The sequence below is a fragment of the Melanotaenia boesemani genome, chromosome 9, assembly GCF_017639745.1.
Source record: "Melanotaenia boesemani isolate fMelBoe1 chromosome 9, fMelBoe1.pri, whole genome shotgun sequence".
NCBI classification, from domain to species: Eukaryota; Metazoa; Chordata; class Actinopteri; order Atheriniformes; family Melanotaeniidae; genus Melanotaenia; species Melanotaenia boesemani.
Window position 1 is genome coordinate 18,977,054 of NC_055690.1, and position 19,405 is coordinate 18,996,458.

At 36.5% G+C, this 19,405-nt stretch overlaps 1 protein-coding gene across 8 annotated transcripts in view; it reads right to left on the reverse strand.

The window, feature by feature from the left end:
• Nucleotides 1-19,405, reverse strand: part of LOC121646731 (syntaxin-1A-like) — a 68,947-nt gene that overhangs the window by 47,625 nt on the left and 1,917 nt on the right. For all 8 annotated transcript variants that reach the window (XR_006011682.1, XM_041995905.1, XM_041995907.1 and 5 more), the window contains exon 2: nt 5,285-5,362. Coding sequence is in view for 7 of the 8 variants with exons in the window: in XM_041995905.1 (XP_041851839.1) it covers nt 5,285-5,362 (78 nt within the window). In the remaining variant the exon portion in view is untranslated. The remainder of the gene's footprint in view (nt 1-5,284; nt 5,363-19,405) is intronic.

Below are 19,405 nucleotides of genomic sequence, written 5' to 3' on the forward strand. Positions count from 1 at the left end.
AGTGAAGGGACCGATAAAGATAAAAAAAAAAGAAGCTTAAAGCCACAGTGAGACTGTTTTGCTTTTGCTTTCTTCATTCTTGCATCATCAGGTAAAGAACTCCAGAGATATGAAGAGCCTTGTTACACAATGTGCAAGAGGTCCTGACAGATGTAATGATGTTTACATGCACACGTTGTTACAGCAAACAACTGAACTTTTTTCTTTTAGGCAACTTTTTCTTTTAATGTCTGCTCTTTATTCATTAAATGAAGCCCATATTTTTTTCTTATTAACTTAGAAAACAACCCTGTAAATGTTTCTTGTATTATTTTTAACGGTTAGTAATATAACAATTGTGAAATGGTCACAATTTAAACAGTAAAAATTGTCATTGGTTCTTCAATGGATCTTCTAACAATACAAAATGCAATATTATATATTATTATATATTATAAATAATACAGGAAATGATTGTACACCCACAGAAACCAACATGCACACAGCTGTTCACAACCAGCCACCTTCATGTATGAACAAATGCCTCCAACAGATTGTAAAATCAATATCTACATTCTGAGGGTCAGTTTATGGCATTGGTCGAGGACCGAGGCTGCAGGAGTCTCTCCGCTGTCTGCTATCCATCCAAATCACCACTAAAACCTTAGTTAATGCAACCAGTGAGTGTGAAAGCCTGTTTACAGCTGCGCTCACTCTGCTCCCTTAATCTGCTCTTATTACCTGCTGTCCACCTTCTACATACTGCTCTCATTTTAAAATCTCTCTAGCTGGAGCTCAAACTGTTCTCCATTGATCTCTCTACAACTTTCATTCCATTTCTGCTTTCATTCTTACTCCATCTCAAATGCTGGACTATAACTAGAGAAACATAAAAAAGGTATGTTTCTATATCATAGATGAAGATAGTCTGAGGTGAAGAACTGAACAGCAATGAGTGAAAAGAAATGCAGAGGAAAAGGTTAGCAGACTGCAATGTTCCCTCAGTCCTAAAAATTGTATTATCAGTTTGGGGAGTTCTATCTTGGTTAACCACCTTTTTGGTGGTTAAAGGTTATGGAGACACAGTCAGTTCGGTAATGGTGAGATGACATCTGCCCTGTTTTCAAATGATACTGTCCTTCTAAATGTATGGACTTTGATCTGTCATAATGCAACAATGCAGTTGTAATTTACTGTTTATTTGGGAGGGACAATGCACTATCACATGACTGTACCAGAGTTAGCTAAAAGCTAATTTACATTTGCAGTCTCTGCAGTCAAGTACGATGAGTATCAACACATATGGAGTCATCCCCTGAGAAAGAACTGACCACCATCCTGTTGTAGATATTAACAACGAAGGGGTGACAGAGGGAGAGAAAGGAATAAAAGACACAAAATTTAAAAAATCAAAAAGGAGCAGGTACATGTTTAGCCAGGAAACATGACATTATAAGGCTATAAGTAGTTTTACATTGGGTAGAGTAGAGAGGGAAAGAGGAAAGATGTTCAGTACACACACGCGCACCTACATATACACACATATAGATATACATACACAAACATATGTAATGAGGCTATAAATAATAACTGTAAGAATGATAATGACAATAATGACAATAATAATAATCTAAAAAGAAAACGAGACAAGAAAAAAGCAAACAAAAAGTGGAATCAGCTACTGAACATAGTAAACAAAACGGACGCTCTTAGGAATGATGTGAATTTAAGTTATTCTTTTCCCCAAAAGCTTCAAAACTTTGTGTTGTTTGTAAGATATCAATCATATGAAAATGTATTTTTTAATTAATGTTGTATTTTTGTTTGGCAAACAGACTGTTTCCAGCCACTTTCTTTTAAAGCTTTCATGTACTGCTGCTGCTGTGATTTGTGATCTGATCTCTCATAAGCATTTCAATGTTTTCTGTAAAATTAGAGTGCAAAAAAAACAAACAAAAAAAAACAATAAAAAACACAAGGGAACAACATGTAAAGGACTAGGCAACTAAAGAGATTTGGGCTTTCAGGTAACACCTCTAAGCAGCCACCCAGGATTCAAAGAATTACAGAAACTGAATCCTACAAAGCAGAAGAAGTGTAAGAAAGTCTCTTCTCATTTTGTATTTTAATTAGGACACAGCATTTAACAGGAACTATGGCGGACAAATTGAGGTCTTAAATACTAAGTTTTAAAACAATGTTACAGTATTTTTCAAACACTGTAAACAACGAAATCCAGTCAGATACTTTTAATAATAAAAATTGTTTTTATATAATTGCATCATTTTTATTTATATGCCCTTTGAATAATCTGTTTATCTTTTACTTTTAACTATTAAAATTAAACACATTTTTACTGTGGGTATACAAACTTTTCAATGTGAATGTAGGTGTGATTGAGTTTTCTAGGGCTTTGATTGGTGGGTGCACCTGCAGTTCAGTCACAGATGATTTAGCCTCTTCAGTGATCTGTTTGTTGTCTAACATGGCTTTGAAAACTCACATATCAAAGTACTGTTTCAGAGCCCTTTCATAATTCACAAATGCTGCTGAACGGCATTCAGCCTCACATGACCCACCTTTATGGCAGCATTTACAATGCTAATTATATTTATCCTATATAAACCCCCACGTTACATAAACTCATATATTCAGTTGTTTTAAAACTGAAGCGGTAAATAATATCAGTGTTGGACACATTACTTTAAAAAAGGTATTAATTCTAGTTACAAGTTACTGAGTTAGTAAAGTAGCTACAGATTAATAAAAATAAATAATTTGGAAAAGTAATTATTCTGTTGCTTTTTTAAATGTTCAAATGTTACTTTCAATGGAAATTCAAATTCATCTGCAAGTTCAAACATTAATAATAAAACTGAATATTAGATCTGACCATTGGAAAGGAGGTTGATGAGGTGTGAGTGTGAGCGAGGGTGTGCAGCTGCACTACTGAGCACTTGGGCGGGAGGATGCTGAAATAAGCAGCGGTAAACACATGGAGAGCAGACTCGGATATCTAGGCAATCAAATCTTGTGAGATGTGTGTGTCTGTGAAGACCTCTAAGTAAACAGCTGTATTTCTGCCTAAACTGGGCCTTTTTATGGCTTTATTTAGCTAATTTGCTTATGTAGAGATGTTCATCCATTCACCATCTTGCTCTTTCATGCTGTTAAGCTAGCTGACCTGTTATATCCTAGTTTACTGTTAGCCTTGGACAATTTGGTATAAGCTAAACAAATTAGAAAGTGAAAAGTTAGTCTGTATTTCTTATTGTGTATTTACATTAGATACAATTATGCACAGTTTTGGTTGCAAATGAGTGGGTGAAAAACAGAACAAATAAGCAGATAATATGAATTAGCATGTGTATTTCTAACTGTAAGGAATTTATTAGTAATAATTCATACCTTTAATGTGTCATTTTGCTGCGATAAATGTTCCTTGTATTTATCTTTGCATTTCTTTGTTTATAGACCACACACACGCATTCATTCACCTAAACCAGTCCAGGAGCTCCACACCTGTAAGTCTGTGGTTGCATGACCGTGCTGAGTGAACAAAGTTAACCTTACCAGAGAGTCCTGTGTGTTCTAAATGACACCTCATGGTAAACACCACAACCTTCTTACCAACACCTAAACAGACCTACATGAATAATAATGACTAATGAATTAAATGGAAACTTAATGGAATAAATTACCAGCAGAAAAATCATGGACACTAATCTCAGGCTGCTTGGATGTCATGGCTCCGTTTTCTCTTCAGGAAAAGTGCTTAACGTGATTCTAACTTATTACAACAATCATGAAGAAATACTTTCTTTCTGGTCATAATGAACATTTCTCATGATGTTCTTGTCTTTTATCTCTGAGGGAAACGTGATGTCTCTGATTCCAGTTGAAACTGACGTACCTGACGTCTGCTATAACATTTTACTCTTCATCAGCCAATCATCATCAATTAGGCTTGCAACTGTTTCTCCCACTAAGCCCCCAGTCAAATGAAGACCGCTTCAGTGTGCAGAATTATAGTGTAATGCTATGCGCCTTCAGTGTTAACCATTAGCTGAATTCGGGTCGTGGGTAACAGAAATAATTTGGGAACAACTTCTGGCTCAAACATGTAATGCTGCTTTATTCTTAGCTTGCACCTGGTCACAACAAAACATGGCAACTTTTTTTCTGCTCAAACATTGAGTGTATTCTCTAGTTTCACCATATCCCTCAGCTTCCTCTCCAAAATAGCAGTAGCACAATATAGTTGGAAAATATGTGAAACTTGAATATCATCACTGAATAGTAACGCGCAGTCATTACCATTTTACGGTAACAGCATTGTAACAATAAAAAAGAGTAATTAGTTAGATTTTTTTTTTTTTTACAGGGACAGCACATATTAAGAAACAAAGATACAAATCAGTGTAAATATGCCAGGGTTAGCCAGAAGGCTACCTGGTTAATAATAAAATATTATAAAAACACGCTATGAACACACACACACAACAAGCACAGAATTACTAAAATGGTAGAGAGAGAGAGATAAAAAAAGAATATATACATATATATATATATATATATATACATTACTAGTTACCAAAAGAAGTAACACTGTGTATTTTAATTGTGAACTTCTATCACTGAATAAGGAAATTGAGAAATGAAAGTGAGTGAATAATATACTGTCTTACTAGCTAAATGTGAACAGTTCTACATGTTTTCATTTAAAACCCACTGTGGGAGATTAGATCCATTAAAAAGGCATTTCAGAAGTTACTTTCTACACAGCAAAATATGCCACAAAGTAAAGTCCGCCTGCCTTCATATGACTAATGATTCACAGCAGGCCTCCATCTCTCCAGAGATACCAACTGCAGCACCAGTGCAATGGGGTTCTAGCTGTGAGAGCCATTATGATATTCAGCTTGTGTCCCTGTGTGCACAGAACACATATAGGAAAATACACTCTCAGATGCAAACAAGGATGCACATGTACACAAGCTCAGTGCAAGTGGTATCTGTAATGCACCAAAAAGAGTAAAATAAGTTAAATGTAGTGGAACTGGTTGACTTGAATACTCGTGTGATGCAGTGAATCAGTCAAATTAAATAAAGTACCTAATGATCCATGCCCCACCTGCAGCAACTTCAATAGTTATAAATCAAATTGTTGCAAACCAGCTGCATGTGACTCATTACAGCTCTGAATCAAACAAGTTATTATCATGCTGTGAATCTCTTGCTGCATGAATGAGAAAAATTGAGATAAACGGAGAAAAACTAAGAAAGAGAAAAGACAGAATCAAACCTGCTCAAAGAATTCATCCATAAAGCCTTTCTCCATACCCACAGCGACTTCCTCCTCTTCCTCTGTTGTTTCCTTCCCCTGGACGGATAAACACACACACACACACACACACATGCACACACAATTAGTTATAACAAAAGAAAGTTAGGATATTTGAAAAGTTTATTCATATAGTTCTTTTTAAATAAAGCACATGCAATCATAATTTCTATTATCATTGGTAATAACTGGACCATTTAAGATTGCTTTCGCATAATTCAAGGTTAAATGAAACAATATCAACATTCTCCATACTTCTCCACCAGTCAGCTGATTAGACACAAGAAGCACTTAATGACACTTGTAATTAGAATCACAGCTCAAGTGATTAGCCAGTTATTATTTAATTAGGACCTGGGGGCAGACAGAACTTTGACTTTTCACACCTCTACCTTTACACACATGCAGGGTTCTGTTAGTAGTTTACATTAACACACTGACATGAATGCCACTGCAACATTGGGCTTTGAATTGTTGTTTTTTAAATGCCCTGGATGAATAAATATCCCTCTAGGGTTAAGGCCACGTGAGATATGTTTAAACCAGTGAGGACATTGAGAGCCTGTTAGGCCCTCTAATGGCTTATAATGGCAAATGACAAATTTTATTAAACTATTATTATCAGCACATACAGTAGACATACAGTTTAAACATTTTAGTTAACAGGTTAAGTTTAATGCATCATTTGATATGATTATATGATTATAGCAATTAACAGGTGAGCAAAGACTAGCTTTAAGAAAGAAAAATATTGAAACCCGCTGGTTTGGGTCCGTCAAAGGAGCAACTACCCCCAAAATGCTAAAACTCTCTTATCAAAATACTACAATCAGGTTATTTGAAAAATTATATGATATCACATGGTTAACTTTTCCTTTAAAAGCATTCAACAGTAAGCAAACAGGCTCCACATTCAAGGAAAAAACAGCTATTAGAGTTTCTTTCTAAAAGACAAAAACCTGTAATTGACTGAAACCTGTAACTGCAATTAAGTCCTGCAGAATTACACATACACCACAGTATGGGCTAAACATTTTCAGTAAATAAATCATGTTAAGTTTGAAAGCACAACACAAAAGTAACAACAAAAATGTAAAACTTCCTATCATCTAACCCATGTGTATTCAAGCTAAATTTAAAGAGGTCCAGTTAAGCCAACGTCCAGGAGCTCTTAATGACTGTTTAGTGTGATATAGCTTCACAGGAAAACAAGCCCAAAGCCACTTATAATAGGCGGATTTTGCAACACTGCTGCCTTCTCTGGTGCAGTCGTTTGTGTCTTTCCCATTGTTTTATCTAGCTGGCTTTCTTTCTCCGTCTACTGTCTTGTTACCTGCCTCTCAGCTCTAGTCTGTCTGCACTGTAGTGCCGCTAAGTTTTCTGCCAGGAGCCTCACAGACTTAAATGGAGTGTATCACATGGGTTGGCTTAACTCACATGCAGTTAGTCTGCATGTTTCCTGACCACTACTGTGAAGACTGCAAAAGTTGTGGTAGTTAAAATAAATGCACCCCATCAGATTTTATATTTTAAGGTTTGGGTCCATATGAGACAGGTTCTGGGTCTGGATCGGGACTGCGGTCCGCTCGTTGGTGACCTCTGATCAAGCAAGTGATTCTAGCCTAATTTCTAATCACAAATCAACCATTATGCTGCATTAACAGGGATCCCATGTGGCTTCATCTCATACATCTAGCCACTGTCAAACTAATTTAGGTTCTCCATTAATGGCTTATGAGATCCATTTCCTTATCAATGCTGTAACATCAGAGTGCAATTTCTATAATTTTCTGTCTGAAGTGCATTGATCCTTTACTTTAACTGTGGATATGTTTTTGCTGCAGCATTGCTACTTTTATATGTATGTGTTTCTATGGATTTTATCCTGATGTTATTAACTTACATGCAACAAAGATGTAATTGTTGGATTTATTGTTAACAAAGTTTGTGTTAGCACTTTGACTTTTCATTATAGTAAAATCAAGTTTCTTTTTTCTCTCTTAAATGTGTTTTTTGGCACTTTTTTGACAGGAAAAATCACAGAGAAATAGATGACATGCCACAGGGCCACAGCCCACAATTTGAACTTGGGCTGGCTGTGTCAAGGAGCTTTAGTTTGTGGGATGTGCTCAACCGTTTGAGCTATCTACATGCAAGGCTATGAAGAGTTCAGCTAAGCAAATAAATGGCAGACACAGTACAAAGTACAGCAAAAAAGCTCAAATTCAGCAAGACAAATACAAGAGGTGGTGACTTTAAGTGGAATTAACAAACTAGCAATGCATGTTGAACCTAAAGCCACAATGGTGGCTCTCTTTTAACCTGGGCAAAGCAAACTGGTAGCTTATACTGGAGACATAGCCTCTTAGAAGTAACAGATTTAAATCAGCTGTTTTCACCCAGTCTTTTCCTGACAACATTAAGATTTGTAAATACTTTATATTTGCAACCATGCTCATTATAATAATGTCACTGATAGTGTTGTTAAGCAAAGCTGTGCAATAACAGTAGTGTAAAGTCTGTGGTATCTACATGCATTCAGTATATGTGTGGTTCTGATTTGCTGCTATTATCACAGTGTTATCCACAGTGTAACAGCAGAATCTCACCATGTCTCAGTCCAGCATGAAGTACAACTTAGTCAGGTTTTGTAAATTAGGCTTTTCTCTGATTTGTTGCACACACACTGTTTACTCATTCAAAGATGAAAACAATAATACATCTAAGGTCTTATGTTCTTTACAATAAACAATCTCCTTACATCGTAATATGTGTTACATTTTCACAATTAACTATCCCGTCATAACATGACACGTTTCATGTTTTCAGTATGTCAGTAGGGTACTTAAGACATTTCCCAAGTTTGGTGAGATTTAAGACCTAAGAACACACATACCAATTAATTGCTATAAATTGGTCTCAAATGTTTACAAAGTCCATCCTCAAATGCTGCATTTTGTATTAAATGATTATTTAATTTGTGTATTTTTTTATTATTATGTTTTTAAGAATGTGATGAGTTGACAGAGAAAAGCAGGAAGGGGCATGAGGACATGGAAAATAAACTGAGGAAGAGTTTATAACTAATTGTGTAAGTCGACAGGCTTCAGGGAAAGATGCTTAGACAGTCAGAGTGAGAAAAGCACAGAGCCACTGTTGCTGCACTGGTGTTATCTAAACCCACTTGAGCTATATGTTTTTTATGGAAATTATTTTGTTTTTCTTGTACTTTCTTTTTGTATAGGGGTTGGTTTATTCGCCAAGTTACCCAGATCTTGAGCTCATGCTGAGCCCTAAAGAGGCTGCATAGGCCTTCAGTGCTGCAGTCTTTACTCAACCTACAGATTTGACTGTCCACAAACAACAGAAGCTTTGAGCCAGATACACAAACATACATTCACATCACAGCTGACACACTGACAATACACAACAGATGGCAAGCATGCAGACAGAATGAGGTCTGTAAAAGCCGTAACCGTAACCCGTCGATGCCCTCTGCCTCTGAGGCACACACTCTTCACCCCAACTGTGGTGCAGTAAAGTAGTGGCCTGATTATTCTGTTTATTAAATTAGAGAGGTGTTCTAGGCACCACGCCAGCAGGAAGTCTCACCATAAAGACAGAGTGTCTGCACATCCAGTGTACACAGGAGGATGGAGAGGAAATGTGGTCCAGGAGTGGAGGAGTGAGACATAAAACAGGCATAGGGAGCAGGCTGCAAGAATCAAGGTTCATATAAGAAAAGCACAAGAGGAAAAACCCTGCAACACAACAATTACTGAAAGATTTGAAAGTGTAAAAAAAGCATGTGCATGTGTTGATGTGTTAGAATCGTATTTATTGGAAAGAGCTGAGCATGTTGTGCATACAGTGAAAATATGTGATAATAATAATTATAATCACAATGATGTGAAACTAAGCCAGAAATAAGCAGTGTGCAGTACCCGTTGTCTTTCTTTTTCATGCATAGCTTTATCTAAGCAGTTTTCTGGAATCCCATTATAAGAGAATCATAAAAATCTGTGTCAACTGCACAGAGAAATACTGAGATAATAAGACGTGTGAGAACAACACAGCTAGGTAACATTCATTATTAAGAATGTGGGCTCATAGACTTATACACACAGATACACACCCACAAATATTTGTCTATTTATTTATGTTTCTTACAGCTGACAAACACAAAGACACAAATTGTAAAAAGTGAGCTGCATATGTTTTTGTGCTTCATTTGCAAAGTCTTTCTGCTTGTGCAGTCTGTAAATCTCTTTGTAGTTTAGATAAAGGAGACATGAGGAGCTGCACACACTAGTTGCAGCAACTAAGTTTTTTATGCATTATCCAGCTATTAGTCATGTAAAAAAAACAAAAATATATTCCTGATTAATTATTAGGTATCACTAATTTTACTAAGAATCACCTAATCTTAACCAGATCTTAGAATTTAGTGAATACAACCTAAAATTAACAAAATCATGTGACTTATTACTCTCTCTCACTCACTCACTCTTATAGCATTTTTTATGCCAAAGTAGCATGTTAAACAGGCTTTTAAAGGAGATACCCCCACAAAAACAGGCCAATTAAAGCCTTTCCACTTCAAGTAGTTGCTAGTTTATCATCAGTGCTCTGAAAGCTACAGCTCACTAGTCCAGGGTGCCTATACTCTAAAAGGACAGCCCTGTCATTGTGAGAACATTAAGGGAATGTTTCTGATAATCATTACTGAGATCATAAGGTTAGTTTACTACTTTTGAATGAACAGTGGTGCTAGCAGGTTTTTTGATTAGTGTGGTAAAGCAAGTCCTCGCATTTCTACTGTCACTTGGCCATTGCAACACATGGAACCTTTTATAATTCAAATTGTTTTATTATTTTTTGTTTATTTATTTATTTTTTCTGCTATTCTGTTGTAGATTTGCTGATCATTGTACTGTTACATGACTCAATTATGACCAAGCTGTCTGACAGATGGCCCCACATTTGACTCCCGTTTGGTAGTCAGAGGAGATCATAGTTGACTAAATCAACACAATTACATGCAAAGTTGAGTCAGTTTGATTAGACGACCATCTTTGTCCCGGTATACATGCACACATTCGGCTCTTTCTTACATGTAACCATAGTCAAATTCTGCACCTGCACAGATGTTTTATTTTTCACTTCTGGTGGGTTTCTAGCAACTCTGATGTGAAACAAGTCTGATGGGGACACAAGTTTAATCCATGTTGACTTGAACACACCAGTAGTGTCAGCAAGTGACCTAAAAGTTTAAAAAAAAAAAAAAAAGAAGAAGAAAGAAAAGAAAAGAAAAGAAAAAAGGGCCATGTAAGTTAACTTCCTGATGCAAAGTGCACGTTTTTGGGAAATATCTGCAACAAGTAACTGAGGTAAACTCAAGCCAATCAAGTGTGTGTGTTGATGACTTTGCTGTTTTGTACTTTCTTCTTGTTGTGTGCAGTGAATAAAACCCTGATTTCTGCTATGTAAATTCTGTGGTGCTCAAAGAAGTAAAAATTCAAATAAATTTAAGTAATTTTAGACCTCTGCAGCATTAACACCAGACTCTTTTTTTATACAAGGGAAAACTTCTTTCATCAATGTTTTAACTTCCTGCAATTAATTAAGATTGTTGTTACTGGAAATTCCCAATGTTTATTTTTCCCTGAAATAGTTTTCTTAAGAGGAATTCCACCAATTTTATTAATTAAATGCATGTGCAGGTCAAAGCACCTACTGTTGGACAGAGACATGTGCAAACTCCAAAGCCAAATTAGCTTTTTATTTCTAATGCTAATGCATTTACCTTCTAACTGGCTGTTCAGTTAGTTCAAGCGTCTGCAATGAAGGCATGAGGGACAGTATGTATAAACAGTGTGTACAAAAAAAAGTCTATTCACACATTTTGCTTGACATTTCAAGAGGGTGTATGTGCTCTCATTTATGTGTAAAGATGTCTTCTTTACTAACAAGATAAATTATAGGTGTGTCTACTGCCATTTGTAGAAATAACTGGCAGTGGAAATCTAGTTTGCACATAAGAGGACAATGTATGATAACTGAAATGGATGCAAAAGAACTTCTGTCCATTGTTTCAGAAAGCTGAGGCAAAAAAATGTCCACATAAACAACTGTCTTTGAGCAAACATGCAGTTTTAGTCATGGCTCTGTATGAATTTTATGCATATGCCCCCAAGTTTTGACAAAGAAGAAGTGTGCAATAAAAAAACAATATCCCCCACTCGCTCCTAAATTGACTGAGGCTGAACACATTTCAATTCACCCACCTCTGCTATTCTTTTTTAATAGTGAGAGAAATGTCAAAGATGGATATCTCAAAACTTTTGCATATAAGACCAAAACTATGGGTAACGGAGGGAAAATTACAATAGAAAGAAATTAGAATAATAAGAAATGCAGGTGTTCAGAAGTGGGGACGAAATAAAGCAAACATTCAACCTAAGATCTCACTAACGGTAAGATGGAAGAGGAGTAAAACTAAAAATTCCACATGTCAAAAACTGTCCTCTACTATCAGTGATTTAAATTCAAAAAGATAAATGTAAGACAGTCCCCAGCACAACCATCCAACAGCATGTACAAACAGCTGCCAGCACGATTATTACTGCAGTGAAAATTATATATATATAATTTTCTTTTTTAATCTTTTTTATTCACTTAAGCTTGTTTAAGTAAATGGTTCTTCCAGAATAGCTTTGTTGTAAGTACAAGTTTAATTTAATTTAATGGTCACCAGAACGACAGGCACATGAATCAAAAGTATGACTATATTAAGAGCAAGCACATTTATAATAGTTCAAAACTAAATAAAGGCAATTTTACATATCATTTTATGTAATTTTCTATTTTCAGAAAAAGATGGAACATTAGTGGCAGAGAGATGATGCTGACACAACAAAATCACTAACCATCAGTGAGCTGACTGAGAGTAAATGTCTAAGTGTTAGAGGAGGAGGACACGGTGTAGGGCAATCAAGTCGGAGTAATCACACAACCGGAGAGCAGTGAGGTTGATGAGAGGACACAGGAAGCGATAGATTGATCCAGGGGAAGACCAGCCAGCTGTTAAACTCATTCAGCTCCTTTCACATTGTGTCCTCTCCATTACAACAAGAGCAGAGGAAATCGACAAGTCTTCATTCAAGGCATACACAGGCATGGCAAGTTTATTTGTATAGTACATTTCATGTACAAGACTACTCAAAGTGTTTTAAACTTAAGCATTACAGAGAAAGAAAAGTAAGAGGAAAAAAAAAACCCATTGTGATCAATTTTCATTGTGCACTAGCTCTCCATGCAGGCCTGCTGTGAATATATATACCGTATCTACAAAACATAGAATCTGCAGGCAAAAGACCCAGCGATTTTGATTTAAGGTCCATTTATTGAATAATTGGCAAGTACCTCTTAATATATTGCAAGTCATTTCATTATCTCAGCATTTAACACCAATATTGCATAATGCATGTTATCCAAATATCATGTAACCCTACTTCACACATAATATTCAGTTAAGTTCACTGTCACTCCATACACTGATAGATATGCCAACAAATTAGCAGGCTTTCAACAAAACATAAAAATGGGGCATAAAAGCAAGTATGTATTTACAGTTCACAAATGATGTACAGTATATCTTGTACTCTATGTAATTCGGTTTAGGAGGCCTGCAGTGCTTCTGCTGAAAGTTGGATCATAAGAAAACATTTAATTCTTTAGTGTTTAATTTACAATAATAGTTACAGCTCTTACAAAGAAGTTAATCAAAGGCTTGAATCTCAAATTATTATTTGTGTAACCAGCTTATTTGGTGGCATATAAATCAGTGTAAATGTGTATCAATACAGTAAGTAATTACAAATTAAAAATGTCAGTGATCATATAAATCAGAGGTGCCCAAGTCTGGTCCTCAAGATCTACTATCCTGCTACTTTTAGGTGCATCTCTTCTCCAACACATCTAAATCCAAAGGCTGAATCCCCTCATCCACGTGTTATTCATGTATGCAGAGGCCTGGTAACAAGGCATTCATTTGATTCAGGTGTGTAGGAGAAGGGCTGCATCTAAAAGTTTCAGGATAGCAGATCTTGATGACCGGACTTGGGCATCACTGATATAAATCCACAGTGAGTTGATTATTGGCTACTGGTGAGTAACATAACATATTTTGTATTAATTAATATGACTCATAATTCATATCAATCATTATGGGTTTTGTATTAACTGAGGATTACTTAATTATATAGTTTGCGTCTTTACAGAAGTATTACAGAATAACTTAAAATTGGTGCGATAACAACTCTATGGTAATATAATATTAAAATAAAAAGTCCACCAAAAAATTCTAAAAGGACTATACAAATCTGAGAAAGCTAATTCAAGGAAAAAAGAAAATGTAAGCAGAATAAATTTCATAAACAGAAAGTAATAAAAAAAAAACAACAGATATGTATTTTTGTCTGTTGTTCATTAAGCCAACCATTGCATTTTGTGATCTTATCATTCATTTCTAAACAGAAAACATTATACATTAAAATAGAAAAAATAAAAAAGATATTCTTTCATCAGCTTACTCAAACGCTGCAAGGTAACAATGTTCTTAACTATTAAAATAAACATGATGCGGACATGATGAAAAAAAGAGATAAGACCAATTTGATCAGCCTGAACCCCTGAAAAAACAGCTAATATCCAGCTGAATAATCAGCTAAAATATTAATACACATCTGGCCTTCTTTTGTACCATATATTGTTTTCTTTTTATCCATTATGTCAGTTATAATTTTGCCCGACTTTTATATGTAATTTCCTGTTTGAATTTGCTGTGAAGTTTAGGGTAATAATGTCGAAATGAGGAGTGAAATAATGCTCTCGCTGCAGCACAGTCAAGTGTGTGCATGTGCAACAATTTCCTTTTCCTAGCAATCCTCCTCAGTGCCCTCCTCCTTTAATTATCTTCTTCTTTTTTTTTTCTTTCTCTATCTTCCCGTCTGTCATGCTCTTGCCTCCTTCCTCCAGACTTCAGCTTCACTACAGAATAATTACAGCAACAGGCCCACACATGGACCCACTTACCTTTGTCTCAAGTCTCCATCCACATGCCTTCACATGTGTTCACTTTTCCCACCTTACATCTAACTATCATTAACCAAGACCTCAAATTTTATATTGTATGCTTCCTTCTTTTTTTTCTCATAGTTGTTAATTCCCTGCTACCCCTCTGCCTTCCTCGCTGCATCTTTTTGACCTTTAACAATGTAGTCATCAAAGCAATGCCATTTAAAAATGAATAAATACAAATTCTCCAACTGCCACATACGAAAGGTTAAATAATGACTTATAATGTGATAATAGCATGACTTTGCACAAATCAATATCAATCAATTTCAGGCCAGAATCTAAATGTCTGCAGCTGCCAGCTCTCACCAAGATATCTCTTTGTGGCACAGGGACTCACGTGAGATGAGTGACCTTTTAGGCTAAGTCATGGATGCTTACTAACATTAGCTCATAATTGGCCAGTGGGTATAGATGTGAATGTATAAATCACACACGGCTGAAGATGTGCATACATAAACTTGGTCATTCTGAGACTGAGTATAGGCATCATCAGAAGGTTGGCTAGTGATCAGAGTTGCAGGAGTGGGTGAGAGAATGTCATAAAGCTTCATTTAAACTTTAATAACAGATCACAGGCAAGAAAAGGTGATGTGCTGTCACCCTTTATGTCACAGCCTCTCCCACTACCAGCCTCTTTTCCTTATTCCTTGTGGAATAAGTCAGACAGCATCAGGGACTAGCTGATGAAGGATAAAAAGCATTCTTCATGAAAAAAATAATAACATAGAATAATGTTTGAAATACTAATTTCAGGTTGATAGCAAAGGTTTTGATTACTGAATGATCTGATGATTCTCCACATTTCTTTTTATTTTAAAAAGTACATTGTGTCACTTCAAAACTTCACATTTAAGAGGCAGAAGTTGTTTTGTTTTTCTTGTTTTGTGCATTTTTACATTAAATCTTAACACAATACAACATAAGTTTCTGACCTTAAAACTCTTCTGACTCATTTTTATGGCACACTGACATAATTTATACACGTTCCTGGAGCCGCTAATAACTTTCAGCATTCAGAGGCAGAGAATTAGCTCTTCACAATTTTTTTTCTCTTTTTGGCCCACAGAGTCATGTTACAGCTGCATTTTACTTTACATCAAGACGTCATCATCGCACTGGCTACTTTTAATGACCACTGCTGATTCAGCAAAGAAGGCAGGAGGACATTATTGGAGGAAGAGAGGGAAGGAAGATGGCAGAGCAAGATCAGGCATATTTTTACTGGGCGGAGAGAGCTCAGAGTAGAGACAGGATGAAAGACAGACATCAAATTATTGGCATAAACAATTACCAGCTACCTTGGCAGTTTTGTGCTTTGGTGAGTAAGAACATTAATGTTGTTGGTGGCCTGAAAAGTTTGTCTACACTTTCATTTTGTACAGTAAAGGAAAACTGACATTTTGACATTAAGGAAGAAACCCTTGGATATGTCTAATCTTCACACTTCTCAGCAAACACAAGTGCAGCAGGTCGGTTTGGCATAAAATCCAACCTCTAAAAACCTTGCACCCTGCTCACAAAGTCATAGGCGGGAGTGACAATAAGCTCATATAGCTGAGAGATGACTTGCAACTGATGTTTCCAGATAGATAAGACATCATCATTTTATTGTAGCCACTTGGATGCCTGATTCACTCTCACTTCAGACACAACTGTCAGTTATTTTCAGCAGAAAATGCTCTAAAATTAGCTGTTCATTACCAGCTGAGTACCAAGCACCAGACATAGCGACAGAGTTAGCAACTGGCTGGTGAAAGCAGTGGAGCTTTTAGCATCTAAACAGCCAGATAATTCAAAACCAAAACAAGAGCCAAATGGTGAATAAATAGTGGACTTGCATTTACCTGATTAACAAACAACTCTGAATGAATGCTGGCACTGCTCCAATCCAGGTTAGTAAATAAAAGTGGTTGAAGCAAATGAGTTTGTCATTTTAACTTAAAAAAAGAGCAGTCAAATGGCAGGATGGCATTCACTGAATAAACGGTTGCAAAAAGGAAAAAAGCTTCTCCATAAGCTGTTCCTTGGGTCAATTTAGAATAACCAATTAACCTAACATGCAAGTATTCTGGCTTCCTCCCACAAGCTTCCTCATGTGGGAGGAAGCCAGAATACCAAAATGAATAAACTAAAATTTCACTGCCAACGACCACACTACTGTGGAACCCAGTACCAGTACAACCTTACTCTAACAGATGTCATTTGTTGTGTGTTAACTGAGCCAAACCAGCACAAATGCAGCTGTGAATGCTTCTGATGTTGTCCTGCCAATTGTGGCTACCACATTCCAGAGGGAAACTGGTAACAGATGTTTTATGCGGCACTTTTTGCCTGTTAAAAAGGCCTGTTCAGCCTCAAGCTGCCATGATTTAATATATCATTATTTGCTAATATCACCTAGGCTACAAACAACAGAGCTACTTGGGCCTAATGAGGACAATGACAATTCAAAGCCATAATCTCCAACAAGAATGCACGATAAAAGGTGTTATCTGCACTGATAAAATAACTATTCTGCTTCCATCAATTATAAGATGATGTGAGAGGGTAAGTCAGCACATTAAAATTCAGTTTTAGCAGCTGTAGATTACCCAAAGCCAATGTACCACAGCAGATGGGTAAGGTTTGATTACAGAGTTATCATCTGTATTAATATTATTAAGATCTCTTTTAGTTCACACGTTGAAGGCTGCTGGTCTATATAATTAGGTAAAAATGCCACACATACAGCACTTGAAAAAAGAAAATCCATTCACTGAAATATCACAACACAACGTATTGATCTGGAGCAATTCTCACTGGTACGAATAGCTCAGTGGACATGTTAAAAAAAATGTATATAAGCAGTCAACAGATATTGGATATCACTGCAGCTGTCACCTCATTTGCAAAGACAGACAAGTCCCTGGTGAGATGCCAGCTCGGTCACACTAATTTCATGGCTCATAAATGCAATTATGCAGCATCTACGTGTTAATGAATAATATGTTTGTGAGCATGTGTGCACCTTTCTGATAATACAGAGCAATGACAATGCATTTTATTGCCGCCACAGATTTTGCAGACAGATCCAATCTGTGGGTCACATCCAGAGGGTAGCTATTGTGTTCACCACAGATCAAGGAGTTCACAGAGGCTAGAAGGCTTTGAACGAGGGCACATAAAACCTTAGCAACAACAAAGCAAACAGCGTCAGCAGTCAAGATCAAGTAAATGACCACAACAAAAAAGGCAAAGCTGGAATAAAAAGGTATAAAGAAAGTAAGGCAGGAACTGCTGAAAGAAACAAGAGTCCCAGACTGAGTAGGCACACCACATCCATCCTATTAGTTAATATGTCACTTGAACGCCAACAAGCAGTGACAGTGAGGACCCCGACATAAACACACAAATGCACAAAGGGCAGCTTGAACCAACACTGACACTGACTAAACAAGGCTACACAGAAAGGACAGGAGGTTAAAACAGAGAAACATAGGAGAAGGCAGGAAGCCATCTGATTAATCGATAGGAAATGGCAAAGAGCAATGATAGACAAATTTATTATAAGGCTAATAACAGAAAAAAGAGTGCCTAAAAGATGTCAGGAAAAGTAGACTTGTGTGTGAAACAAAACAGTTAGGTGCAGCGTTCATAACGCTGGCCCAAGAAAATAACTAAATAATAAACTATCACATTTGATTTATAACAGTTTGTGGTGTGTGAAATCTGCAATAACCTCATCAGTTTGATTCCCTTCAGGTTTCAGAGCTGACAAACGCATCATATTTATGCCATCTGTCACTAAATCACTGCTGGGCCAACTGGGTGTGATTGGACAAGGTGAGGGGAGGGAAGAAGCCGTATGACCGTTTTAGTTATTGAGCATGGCAGCTTTAGGCAGCTAGCTAATGAGCTACTGGGAGACCTGAGTGGTAGGCAGGTGCTGAGCTCATAAAGTAACTTTGTGTGTTATAAGCACAACCTGCAGCTTCACACGAATATGAGCAAAACTCAATTTCCTGCCAAAATGTCACACAGGCACATGGGTGAGTAAACTTGCAGGGTGACCGAACAAGAACACACATGACGAGACGTAAGCGAGAGAATCTGTAATGCTCAAAAGTCTTTTTGTTGCTCATATGCTTTGTTTGTCTGTGAAAATTAATGCTTATGTAATCCACTATCTTTCTGTCACTCTCATACTGATTTCGGCTTCTTTGTCAGTGTCATTATAGAGCTACAGTGATCCAGTGGGCTCAAGTTATTTTTGTGTAAAAATTATCTTTCCACCATATGAGGTTTATAATCTTGACATGTGTTAGAGAACAGCACTGCTTCAGGATTGGTTCTGACCAGATGTTCAGATCTAGACTACCAAGGTAAGACAAATGTAACAAAATCTAACAGTCTGTGTTGATGTAACTTAATAATGGGTGGAAAGTAGATTTAGCTCAGGACATCCAGATCTGTTACAGTGCCCCAGAAATTCCTAAATCAACTAATTATTTCTACTTTACTGATGATTTGCAACAGTCAACAAAGCTGGGGTATTTAGAGATATCATTAGTCCTGCTTAGGTAAAACACATATAGGGATCAAAGCTACAACCGCTGTGCAGATCAGTAAAAAATATTATTGGAGTAAATTATATATTTATCCCTGTTAGTTAAAAAAATGTTCTTCAATTGCCAAGCTCTGGGCTATGTAACAGCAGGTTAAGAAAGAAAGCTAAAAATCCTTCTCCTACAGTCACAGATATTCCTTAGCCAATGCAAAAACGATATGGATACAGAATAAAACTATAGGCATTGACTTGCATAGTCTGCTCCTCAGCCTTTCTCCCACAAGCTAATATATAAGATTAAAAATGTAACTATTTAGCCTAAAAAATTATTAGGATTCAAGTACAGCTTTCCCTGGTCAAATGCCAAATAGTCAAGCACACATATGTTGTATTGT